At 38.9% G+C, this 13,064-nt stretch overlaps 1 protein-coding gene across 3 annotated transcripts in view; it reads right to left on the bottom strand.

Annotated features, from left to right (window-relative positions):
- Positions 1–13,064, bottom strand: part of NBEA (neurobeachin) — a 350,651-nt gene that overhangs the window by 19,745 nt on the left and 317,842 nt on the right. For 2 of the 3 annotated variants that reach the window (XM_081860055.1, XM_081860053.1), the window contains 2 exons: positions 3,648–3,737; positions 1,637–1,829 (listed from right to left, as the gene is read on the bottom strand). In XM_081860055.1, coding sequence (XP_081716181.1) covers positions 1,637–1,829; positions 3,648–3,737 — 283 coding nt within the window. Of the gene's footprint in view, positions 1–1,636; positions 1,830–3,647; positions 3,738–4,059; positions 4,123–13,064 lie in introns of all 3 variants that reach the window. The other variant, XM_081860054.1, reaches the window with a different exon arrangement.

The following is a 13,064-nucleotide window of genomic DNA, read 5'->3' as shown; positions in this document are numbered from 1 at the left end:
CATTTAGTCAGGCAAAAGTACTCAGAAGGATTGGCCTGGGGGAGAATAGGCAGCCTGGAAGTGTTCTCAAGGAGGGTCTCCCAATCCTGAGGGTCTCTACCCTTGGCCTACAGCAAAGGTGTTCTGGACAAAATGGCTTAGAAAACCAGGCAAGAAGGGGACAGTTGGGCCAAGGATACAATAATATTTTGTTACAGGGTGGAGTGGTTCCAGTCAACCTGAGAGAGTGGCAAGACCATTCCTGAAGAAAACTACGCTGTATCCAAATATCTATTTTTAGACCAGTGGAGTGCATTGCTATCAGTGCTGCTGGTGATATGTACTTCTGATGAGGCAGTGAATGTGCTGAAACTGTCTGATTGTGATAGTGGACTGGACAACAGCCAACAAACTCAGGCTTAATCCACAGAAGACTGAGATGGTGCTAGAGGGGTGTGCAGCCTGCTCTAAAGGGGCACACAATCACTCAAAAAGCTTGTCTGTAGTTTCGGGGTCCTTCTGAAACAACTGCTGTTGCTTGAGGCACAGGTGGCCTTGGTGGTGAGGAGTGTCTTAAACTAGCCTAGGCTGGGGGCTCAACCACAACACTGTCTGGACAGGCATAACCCGGCTGCAGTAATCAATGCTCTGGTAACCTTAAGATTGGATTACTGCATGTGATTTATGCGGGAGTGGCTTTGAAGAAGTTACAGCTAGCGCAGACAGGCTATACTGCCTACAAGCTCAGGGTTAATTGATCATGTAACATTGCTTTTGGCGCAGCTGCACTGGTTGCCTGTACATTTCCAAGCCTCATTCAATGCGCCGCTCCAAATATGAACCTTTGGTTGTTATGTGTGGCCCTCCTCTGGGTGCATTCTCAGAGGGTGGAGACCACTGGAAGGTCTTTTCAGTTGTAGCTCCCTGCTTGTGGAATGCTCTCCCAAGCAAGGTCTCCTTGGTGCCAACATTAACATCCTTTCAGTGCCTTTTCTCCTAGGCATTTGACGCATCACAATAAATGTTCTGATGTTTATTGATGAAATGTTTTCTGCTGCTGATGTTTCTGCTGTTTTGGTGTGTCTGTGTATGGCTTGCTGTTGTGGTTTTATTCAATAAATAAAAAGTCAATAAATAATAATAATAAAGAATTTACTTGAATGTATTGTTTCTGATTTTATGCTAGGTTTTTGGCTCTAAACTGTGGACTAGATATAGATACCGTATTTTTCGCTCTATAAGACGCACCAGACCACAAGACACACCTAGTTTTTGGAGGAGGAAAACAAGAAAAAAAATATTCTGAATCTCAGAAGCCAGAACAGCAAGAGGGATCGCTGCGCAGTGAAAGCAGCAATCCCTCTTGCTGTTCTGGCTTCTGGGATAGCTGCGCAGCCTGCATTCGCTCCATAAGATGCACACACATTTCCCCTTACTTTTTAGGAGGGAAAAAGTGAGTCTTACAGAGCAAAAAATACGGTAATCCTCAGGGTCCCTTCCAACTCTACAATTCTATGTTGCTTAGAGAGGTTTTGTAGTAAGTAAACAACAACAACAACAACAACTGAAGTATAGCAATAGTCCAAATAACATCTATTTGCAACTAAAAGAATTCTTTGTGGAAAGTTCAAGACAAACTCTCTTTAGGGAGACATACCTACTGTGTTGTGCCATCTATTCACTGCAAAAAGTCGGCTGCAAGTCACAGTTACCACGGCAGGAATAGTAAGATGCGGAAGCGTGTTGGCTGCCACATGTGTGACAGGAGAATTTGATGGAAATTTGAGAACCATTATAACATCCTGCTGCATCTGATCTTTAAACATAAGTGGACTCTGTGGAAGGAAACACTGTTGAGTAGAAAGGAGAAGAGAGCAGAAGAAAACAGAAGGGATAACACAATTAGTGAAGAGGTCTGAGGGGAAAATAAGGTTAAGCGAATCAGGAAGCATTTGCACATACAGGGGGAACAATGTTATATGCACATCTAAGCTACAAGAACAGGACACCAAAACTAGCAAAGCTATTGGTGGAGCATTACACAGGGGGAAATAGAGAAGAGGTATGGTTAAGGTCCATTGGGTTATCATTACAGGGTGTGAAATGATAAAGTCAGCATTAACAGAAAGAATATCTCAATAGTTACAGCACTTCATATAGTGACAGTGTCAATCAAACAGAAGCACCACTTACATCTTTCATAAGGTTTACATTATATATAATGCAGCGGCTGAAAAACAACCAGTTAACAGTTTCATAGAAGCCAATGGCAACACTGATTTTAATGGCACCCACAGCACAAAAAAACCTACATATTTTAAGAAGAAATATTGGACTCTGTTGAAAATGGCAGCCCCATGTGCATTATGTGGTAAGTATGCATGCATGCATGTGTGACTACTGTTTCAAAAATATTTTTTTTTAAATAATTCTAGTGTGGCTCCCCAAGCCCATGGAAACCCATGGACATCCCTTAGGTTCTTTAGGTTGGAGGCACATGTATATAAACAGCTATTTTTGTCTTTGAATAACAAATAAATAAAATGTTTGAAAACTAAGAGTGATGAGAACACTGCTAATGAAACTTGTTTTCAGAAGCATTATGCATTCTAAGTTGACATATAGGATTTTTAACAATCTTGTCCTTAATCTAACAATGTAAACTGCTTTTTATATTAAATAAAAGATTTCAGACAGCCTTGATGACGGTTTTTAACCACCTTCAATTTCAACCTGAAGATTGCCACTTGTCTAGTTTTAATTTTAATTTGTTTGAATTAATTGTGGGATATATCTTAATTTATTGATCACTTGTTTTATGCATTGTCTTACTTGTATGATGTTAGCTGCTCTGAGGCCAGCTTTGGCCGGGGAGGACGGATATAAATAAAATTATTATTATTATTATTATTATTATTATTATTATTATTATTATTATTATTTAAAATGGGGAAAGTTCAGTGCTGCCAAAATTATTACTTATACTATGTTTCCTCTAAGTTTTTTTTTAAAAAACTGTCAAAAACACTATACTTTGGAATTTACTGAAACTTTATTTAAAAAATCCTGATAGTTATGATGTTCCAAACAAAGAGCAAAAATAAAAACAGATCTCATTGTTTCCAGTTTTAGGTGAATAATGGATTTCTTCTTCTTCTGGAATAAATACACAAAAGAATGGATAGGAATGATTTGGGAGTTCAAACTGAAGTTAAAAGTGCACACTGTGTCCTCTCCAGAGAGTGGGCTGGAGGTTTCCCACATGATTTGAACTACAATTCCTCACTTCTGACAAGTAGCCAGTGTTCATAAATCACATAAATCATTTCCTAATGCTGCATTCTCTTCTTGCAATATGATCCCCACCATAAGAAAATCTGGGCTTTTTTATTTTGCACAATAGTATTCATCAAATACATATTCATGATGATAGGGACTTGTTAAAAGAAAAGCAAGGAATTGGGGAAAACAAAATCTGTGACTGTCAAGCCAAAAATTTACCATTATACTATAATCATGCAATTTATCTGCACAGAGTAAAACATACAGTGTTTGTGGGGAACTCAGGGCACATAAAGAGAAAGTGTTACTTAAATTGGTATTTTATGACCTATAAAGGATCCTCCAATTCAGAGGAAATAAATTCCCAACAAGCAGTTATATCTCACCAGGTGCATGGCAGAGCTCCGAGGCGGATGTGGCTCAATAAGCAACTGAGATGGCGTCTGTCCAAAGTTCTGTATCTGTGCCTCCATGGCCTGCAGGGAAAGGAGAGTGATTGTCATAATCAATATGCATCAAAGAGATAGGTCAACACACTCCTTGACAATGCAAGCATATCCCAAGTCAGCCATGAAAAAAGTCCAGAAAATTCACCGGGTGCTCTTCTCCCAGGCTGCAGACTCATCCAAGTGTTAGTATTTTGTAGACAAGCTTTGCTTCTCCTTTCAAGCATGCTTCAGTTAACCAACTAACCATTCCTATTTCAAGTAGCTGGAAATGCATGTGAAAATGTTAACCTGTGAGGACATGCAGTTAAGGTCTTGTGAGATTTCTCTGCACTAAATACAGCATGTATACCTTAATAAAGTCCTTTGTAAGGAGGAAAGTATGAGGATCCCTAATAAAATAAGCTTCTGGAATCTTAAATGAAAAAAAGAAAAAGAAAATGTGAAATAATTTTTTTGGGAAAACACAAATCTAAAAAAAAAATAATACAACGATTTACAACAAAACTAACAATTACAAATGATTCATATATCAACAACAAGGCATAAGTGTGGAAGATCAAGTATGCTACGAAAACTATTTAATGTGACATGCTTATGTGAGTAATTTTGGTGTGCTTTGTTCTCACTAAGTGCATGCTTTTCTAACTAAGAATATTAAGCTCTGCCCATGATTTGGTCCACATTGTTATAAAATTTATTTTAGAAATTAAAAGGAGCAATTTAAAGCAGAAGTAGAACTTTCAAAAAATTTCAAAAAAATATATTTATTCTAGAACAAAACCCAGAAAACTGATCATAAATCATTTTTTATAGTGGCCATTCCCATTTGGCTTCAGACTTGGATTTAGTACCAAAACACCCAGGGATTTGAAGTGTGATGCCATCAATATGCTGATGACACTCAGCTTTCTCTCTCTCTCTCTCTCCATTTCACATGAATTGGAAGAGGCTGTGCAGGTGCTACACTGGTGCCTGGAGGCTGTTATGGACTGGATGAAGGCCAATAAATTGAGCCTGAAAATACAGAGGTGCTGTGGGTGAGTGGTTCCTTTATGTGGATTAGGGAAATGACCTGTTTTGGGTGGGGTTGCATTTGCCCCGAAGGATCAGGTATGTGGCTTAGGGGTACTACTAAGCTGGTATTTGAGGCTCAGGTAGCTTCAGTGGCAAGCTACACCTGGTTCTCCACCTACAGCCAGACCTGGCTTCAGAGACTTATGCTCTAATAACCTCCCTAATGGACTCCAATAAGTGCTCTATGTGGGGCTAGCCTTGAAAATGGTCCAGGAGATGCAGCTGGTGCAAAATACAGGACAGTGCCACCACTTCTTAAAGCATTGTAGTGGCTGCTGGTCAGCTATTGGGCTAAATTCAAGGCTTTGGTACTGAAGCACAAAGCTGTGAATGGCTAGGGACTGGAGCTGCCCCTCTTGCAAGACTTACTATGAGATCAGTGGGGGAGGCCTTGCTGGTGGCACTGTCAATGGGCAAGGAAAAGTCTTCTCCATGGCTGTTGCCACGTCAAGTGCAGGGCCAAGAAACACTAGGGAGGGGGAACTCTTAAAATAATGTTAAATTCAGGATCAGTGGGACCCCACATTTGCCTAAATGCCAGTTGCTGATGCTGGGCTCTCCTTCTCCTCCAAGTCATTGGTTGTTTTTTAACACCAATGGTTCCAATTAACAACCTGCATATATTGAACATAGAAAACTAGATGTGCTCTTTGTGTAGTAGGATCCATTCCTTCTGCACTGTGTGTGTTGTGTGAGCATTGGATTTGGCCTTTTACCATCCCTCATGACATCTATTGGGGAAGTCAAACATTGATACAACAATATATTCTCCAGAACCTAAATAACTTAAATTATTTAAAAAAAAATATTTTTCAGAAACTTCTTTTTTAGACATCAGCATTTTATCATGCACATTCCTGTGGAACCAGACTGCTCCCCCCTCTCTGTGTTAAATATTTAATCATAAGAGTGTGTGAGGAATAATACAAATGTTTAATGCCAAACAATGTTTGTTGAGGATGCAAAGGTTTCCAGAAAAAGCTCTTTTGATAAACAATTCAAGCAAATAACCCTTATTTTCAGTAGTCTGACAACATTAAGGCAATTTTCTTGTGCTTTTAAAGCATCATTTTGAAATAAAAATGTTATATTGAGTATCTATATTAATCATGGACATTCATCTGCCACTTTATATAGTAATGGCTTAAATAATGTTTCTTTTCTTTTGCAGATGCAGCAGAGAAATGAATTAAATCTTGCAAAGTGCTGCCGGGCTTTAATTTACACATTTGCTTTCAAGTTGACCAGTCTTTGGCAAATTCTGATTATACAGCTACAACTTCAGTTTACACCAGTGCTATTGATTTTGCCTCCTTCTTCAAACAGATTTATGTTAACAAAGAGGGAGGTTGAAAACAGCAGTAACTTCTAAATAAGATGGGTTGTTTAGATTATAAGAGATGGGCACTTAAATTTATTCTGTCAAAGGCAACCATTATTTTACAGCTAAATACATCTTATTTAGTATGTACTCAGTGGCTTTTTACCACCTGATTTTCTATACAGAGGAGTCAATGATAACCCTCTTAATTTTCAATACCCATATAGGCTGCAAATCAGGCATAGCTATCAGCTTCTACTTGCCAAGCTATTATATGCTAATATAAAGATAGCACCAGATATTACTGTTTATGTTGGTCTAACTATTGTTATCTATCACAAGTCTCAAAATACTTTTGAATTAACATTCTCAAGGAAGGGAAAATGCCAGAGAGAGGTGATCTCATGTTTACCTATACCTGTCAAACTAGACAAATACAAATTTCTTCCAATTCCTACATGGACTGGATACAGAGAAGGTATTTGTAATTCAGAAGGAAATTGTCCCCTAAAGTTACACTAATTAATTAAAGACCAGATATTCCCATAGCTTTGTGATCTTAAAAGTAAACTAACCTACATCTTTAGTACAGTTATCGTTGACATTTCAAGTCACAATCAAGAGTTTTTTCACATGCTTAAACTGGTTTTGTTACATGTCTGATTGCTGTTAACACTGTTAGACCATGTCTTTGACACCTAAAATACAGCAATTGTAATCATCTTGACACATGATAACTGATAATGATTCCAGAGCCTTTTTATTGTCCATTATTTCATAGAATTGGCTAAAGGAAACATCATAGATGCAATCAGTTTTGAACCCACATGATACATGAAATGGAAAACATATGCTATGCTAACACATTTTGGGTTGGGTCCTGACTAAGTTAATTGCTCCTTTAAGTTTCACGGAAATCAATGACCATGTTAGGTGCTACTTAAGTCCCATTGCCTTAAATGGAAATGAAGGCTGCATACACGCCACACATTTAAAGCACATGGCTTCCCCCAAAGAATCATGGGAACAGTAGTTTACCTTCTGCAGAGATATAATTCTTTGGGGGAAGTCATGTGCTCTAAATGTGTGGCGTGTACAAGCATTTTAGTCTGGCTCATTTAGACATACTTTAGCATGTCTTTTGGTATACATATAAATTAATCTACAATAAGAATGAACTGCAACTGCCATAATTCTTGACCATCAGCCATGCTGGTTGAGGCTGATGGGATTCCACTCTGCTCCACTGGTATGTCTTACAAATATGGGTGTTTGTCACTTATACATGTCATTTGGGGGCGGGTTTCTTTCTCCTTTCTTTTTCCACTTGTATTCCACTTGTATCCACTTTCCAAGTGTATTATCAGGGCAAAGTCCCACTTAACAAACCCTAATTATAAAAAACAACAACAGAAGTTGGCAGTCATATGGGTGTCCATTCAGCACTGACATTATATCAAAACCCCCATACAGTGGTACCTCGGGTTAAGTACTTAATTCGTTCCGTAGGTCTGTTCTTAACCTGAAACTGTTCTTAACCTGAAGCACCACTTTAGCTAATGGGGCCTCCTGCTGCTGCCGTGCCACTGGAGCACAATTTCTGTTCTCATCCTGAAGCAAAGTTCTTAACCCAAGGTAATATTTCTGGGTTAGTGGAGTCTGTAACCTGAAGCATATGTAACCCGAGGTACCACTGAATATAAAATGCAGCTTTGGTGTTATTCAATAAGGAATAGCAGGAAATCTATCTGGCAAACAGAGCTCCAGATGCTTTGTGGTTATACCACACCTAAGACAACATCTGCACTTCAAGCACTTCAGGGAACATTCTGGTTTACCTCAAGAAAAAAAGGGGGGGAAGAAGGTTCATCTATCTTTCTTATCCTCTGCATTTGTCAGTCCTCCCCTCTTAACGGCCTGCTGTCCTTCCCTCATCCTGCTTTTCATTTTTCTCCCTACGCTATCTGATGGCTCATTCTGACAATGATATTTCCGAAATGGATACAACACCTCTGTAGCCTCTTAAAAATTATGGAACACCTTCCCTATGTCATATTCACAGCCAGGTAGCAATAGAAAGATAATGCCAGGCTCACAAAATCCCCGTGGCACTAGTGAGAACCATAGCAACATCTTTTTTATTTCTCCCACGGTATTTCATGTGATCTCCATCTGGCCCTTTTGAAAAGTCTGATCACAATGTAAAAAAAGCTCATTTTATTCACCCTGTAGCTACAAAAAGAAACTGTTTTCAAGAATTAAGTTTGAGTTGCACCTCAAGAAAAACAAAACCAGCTGACTACAATCAGTAGTGGATTTATAGGTATGAACAGCAGTAGGAACCCGTATGGCTGGGGGCACTCAAGATCTCAGTATACATCATTAACTGAGAGGATACCCTTGAAATGTCACTACAAACGGAAGTGATGAGTGTGAAAAAGATAAACATGAGGGGGAGGTGGATAACTTATGGAGAATTGATAGTAAGAGAGGAGGGGAAATGGAAAATGAAGACTTATGAAGAGATGAAAGAATTTGTTTATGATTGGTTGCACTACTACCAGATTAGTGAAATGTTTAAAAAAGACTGTAAAATGTGTGGATATGAAGGAAAAGAATCAAAATTTCAAATAGAGGTATTGAATAATGAGTATAAAAAATTGTCTAAAATGTATAGAATGTTGTTGGAATGGCATACAAAAGATGCAGAGGTGAAATCAGTAATGATACATTGGGCCAGAGACTTTGGCTATAATATACAATATGATGATTGGACGAAATTATGGAATGAAAGGTTAAAATTTACGGCGTGTACCGCGTTGAAGGAAAATGTAATGAAAATGGTATATAGATGGTACATAACGCCAGTTTAATTAGGTAAAATGTATAAAACATGTAACAAGTGTTGGAAATGTAAAGAAAAAGAAGGAACTTTCTATCATATGTGGTGGGAATGCAAAAAGGTGACAGGCTTCTGGGAAACGATATATAAGGAATTGAAAAAGATGTTGAGATATACATTTGTTAGAAAACCAGAAGCCTTCTTACTAGGATTGGTAGGTAATGAAATTAATAGAAAAAATTGTAAACTTTTCCAATACGCTGTAACAGCTGCAATAATACTTCTGGCGCAAAGATGGAAGCAGGAAGAAATTCCAACTGTGGAAGAATGGAGAATGAAACTGACTGAATATGCGGAATTGGATAAACTGACTGGGAAGATTCGATACCAGAAAGACCAAAAGTTTATCGAGGACTGGGGGAAATTTACAGATTATCTGAAAAGCATATGTGATGCACAGACAACGCTTGTTGGTTTTGAAGAGTCTCTGTGAAAAATTAAGAAATATTGTAAAAAAGAAAGTAGGAGAAAGGAAGAGGAATGGTTAAAGGCAATAATAAGTTCAGAAATGCGTTAACAATAGAAATTTTAACAAAAGATTGGCAGAGAAACTGAAGGAAGTCAAAAATTGATGAATGTGAGAGTTAATATGAGTTGATTGTATAAAAATGTTTGGAAAATGAATAAAAAATTATTATAAAAAAAATGAAATGTTACTACAAACAATTGCCATGTCATTGCTGGATTCTAGTTTGCTGTGGTTTCCACTCTTCATTTTTCCTACTTCCTGATTAAAATATAGTTGCTGTAGAACACAGACATGTTCTTTACTAGAACTTGCCAGAACTTTCTCCCGTTCATGGTTATCTTAAGAAGTGTCTAGAAAATCCAGTAGTAACTAGGGGTATTAAAGCAAGCGAGAAATCTGGCTGTGGTTTATTTCACCTGTTATTTATGTGTTATGAAAAAATACTGTTTGATAATATAAGAGTAAAATGGCAGCCCGTGTTATTAATTAACTGGTTCTTATGCATTTAGCTCTGTCATACTTTTAGTCATACATAGATGAACCAAAAGAGCTCCTCAAAAGGACTGCATAAACCATAAATCCAACACTGACTACAATCCACTGAAGAGTATGTGTGTCATCTAATCTGAATGGGGGCTTACATAGAAGAAGTGCTTAATGGCTTGTTCCTGCTGCTTTGTGACCATGAATGCTGGAAACATTTGTAGATGAACGCTGACACTCCTTGCAATGCTTCAGGTTAAGAACAGTTTCAGGTTAAGAACGGACCTCCAGAATGAATTAAGTTCTTAACCTGAGGTACCACTGTACAGGATTGCCTTCTGACGGCTTGGGGGTTGGATAACTCCATACCCTCCAACATTTCTCCAATGAAAATAGGGACATCCTAAGGAAAAGTGAGACATTCTGGGGTCAAATCAGAAACTGGGACAGCTTCTTTAAATCAGGAAAATAGGGACACTTGGAGGGTCTGTAGCTATTAAAAGTGCATAGTGCAGGAGTCTTTCTCACTTGGCCATCCTAGTAGAAAACCAAAACATAATCTTGCATTAAAGCAGCAAAATAAAAAATATTGTAGGAGATGGAAGAGCTATTTCCTTAAGCACATATGATAATGAATTGAAATTATTTTCATGTTTTGTCTCTTGTGCTCAATAAGTAACACTATTAATTTTAATGCTATTTCTCCTTTTAATGCTATTTCTACAAAGCCAGCATGATTAATAGCCCATAAGCACTCTGTTATTTAGACAGGCAAGACTGACAGCCCTCTGGGTAGAAATCATATGCAGTTTGAAGATGTTATTGTTTCATACTAATGATATGAGATCCTGCTTCTTTATTTGTGCTTACAGCTGTTAAAACAGCATCAAAATATTCAGTACTTGTGACAAGCTAGGTGAAGAATATTGATTTCAGTTTGGCTTGGGCATCTTTAAAAGCATGGAAGAGTTTCTCTGAAAAGCAAAAATGAGTCTTCAACTGGCACTGCTGGGAGATGAAGACCAAAATGAAAATGGTGTAGAAGCTAAAAATCCTGCTTCATAAGTCCTAACAAAATCATAGAATCATAGAATCATCGAGTTGGAAGAGACCACAAGGGCCATCGAGTCCAACCCCCTGCCAAGCAGGAAACACCATCAGAGCACTCCTGACATATGGTTGTCAAGCCTCTGCTTAAAGACCTCCAAAGAAGGAGACTCCACCACACTCCTTGGCAGCAAATTCCACTGTCGAACAGCTCTTACTGTCAGGAAGTTCTTCCTAATGTTTAGGTGGAATCTTCTTTCTTGTAGTTTGGAACCATTGCTCCGTGTCTGCTTCTCTGGAGCAGCAGAAAACAACCTTTCTCCCTCCTCTATGTGACATCCTTTTATATATTTGAACATGGCTATCATATCACCCCTTAACCTCCTCTTCTCCAGGCTAAACATGCCCAGCTCCCTTAGCCGTTCCTCATAAGGCATCGTTTACAGGCCTTTGACCATTTTGGTTGCCCTCCTCTGGACACGTTCCAGTTTGTCAGTGTCCTTCTTGAACTGTGGTGACCAGAACTGGACACAGTACTCCAGGTGAGGTCTGACCAGAGCAGAACACAGTGGCACTATTACTTCCCTTGATCTAGATGCTATACTCCTATTGACGCAGCCCAGAATTGCATTGGCTTTTTTAGCTGCCGCGTCACACTGTTGGCTCATGTCAAGTTTGTGGTCAACCAAGACTCCTAGATCCTTTTCACATGTACTGTTCTCAAGCCAGGTGTCACCCATCTTGTATTTGTGCCTCTCATTTTTTTTTGCCCAAGTGCAATACTTTACATTTCTCCCTGTTAAAATTCATCTTGTTTGTTTTGGCCCAGTTCTCTAATCTGTCAAGGTCGTTTTGAAGTGTGATCCTGTCCTCTGGGGTGTTAGTCACCCCACCCAGTTTGGTGTCATCTGCAAATTTGATCAGGATGCCCTTGAGTCCATCATCCAAGTTGTTGATAAAGATGTTGAATAAGACCGGGCCCAAGACAGAACCCTGTGGCACCCCACTAGTCACTCTTCTCCAGGATGATGAGGAACCATTGATGAGCACCCTTTGGGTTTGGTCAGTCAGCCAGTTACAAATCAAATACTTAAAATGTATTTTCAGTGTAATGTATATAATGGCAGTGATTTAAGTGGTACATCTGTATGGAAGAATATATATACTATGTATATGTATATTACCCCATTGCAGGTCTTCTTAATTTATTTTTTCACCCTCCAGGTATAAAGAAGATATAATCATTGAACCACATAAGCCTAGTTATTCCATAGTTCTGGGGCACTACTGAAATTCTATTGTCTTTAAATGACAATCTATGATTACATTAGTACTTTTCAAGAGTCACAACCTAAAAGCAACATTAGTCATGCACCCTCAGTTCCTACAGTTCACCTTCACCTTCTCATCTTTAACTTCTGTAGCACTGACTCTTCTGAAGGGGCTTGTGGCTTTCTGCAATCCAGAATGGTGACTGTTGGCACCTGCAAGTTTAGGAAGCAGTGTGTATCCAGCCTAATGCTCCATCTAACAAAGTGATTTCAACCTTAACTGGCGATGGATTTCCTTCCTAGCTATGGTCTCAGCCTCCAGCTGCCTGTGACCCATTACTGGATAGGCTGAATATGATAGCACACATACTAATCATATACTTCACCACTTCATTAAAAAGTAACTGGCCAGCCCACCCAGCAAAGATCATGTAACCTTCTAATGGAAGTGCTCTTAAAAAGAGATCAGGAATGGTGAAATAATTTAGGAGAGCACAAGGTATTAGAAAATATTTTTGGGGAAGCCAAGATTGCATGGTCTCAAACTACTAGGGTACAACTGGAATGAAATGGCAAGGAGGAAGACATTAGGGATAAAATCGCCAATGGTGCACCTAGAAACAAACGAGCAGGTACCAACGCAGTACTGGTGAACTAAGGCATCCGTTTTGAAAAGGCAGAGATGCTGCTAGTGGGAGCTTCAGACCATCATTTGGGCAAGTGCATTTGAGTACTTGCTGGCAGGGTTGGGAGCCCCCTGACACATGGAGGCTGGTGGAAGGATTTC

Source organism: Podarcis erhardii, assembly GCF_964252035.2.
Source record: "Podarcis erhardii genome assembly, chromosome: 4".
In the NCBI taxonomy this organism is placed as follows: Eukaryota; Metazoa; Chordata; class Lepidosauria; order Squamata; family Lacertidae; genus Podarcis; species Podarcis erhardii.
The sequence above is the reverse complement of the archived record's forward strand: the minus strand, read 5'-3'. Positions and strand labels throughout refer to the sequence as shown.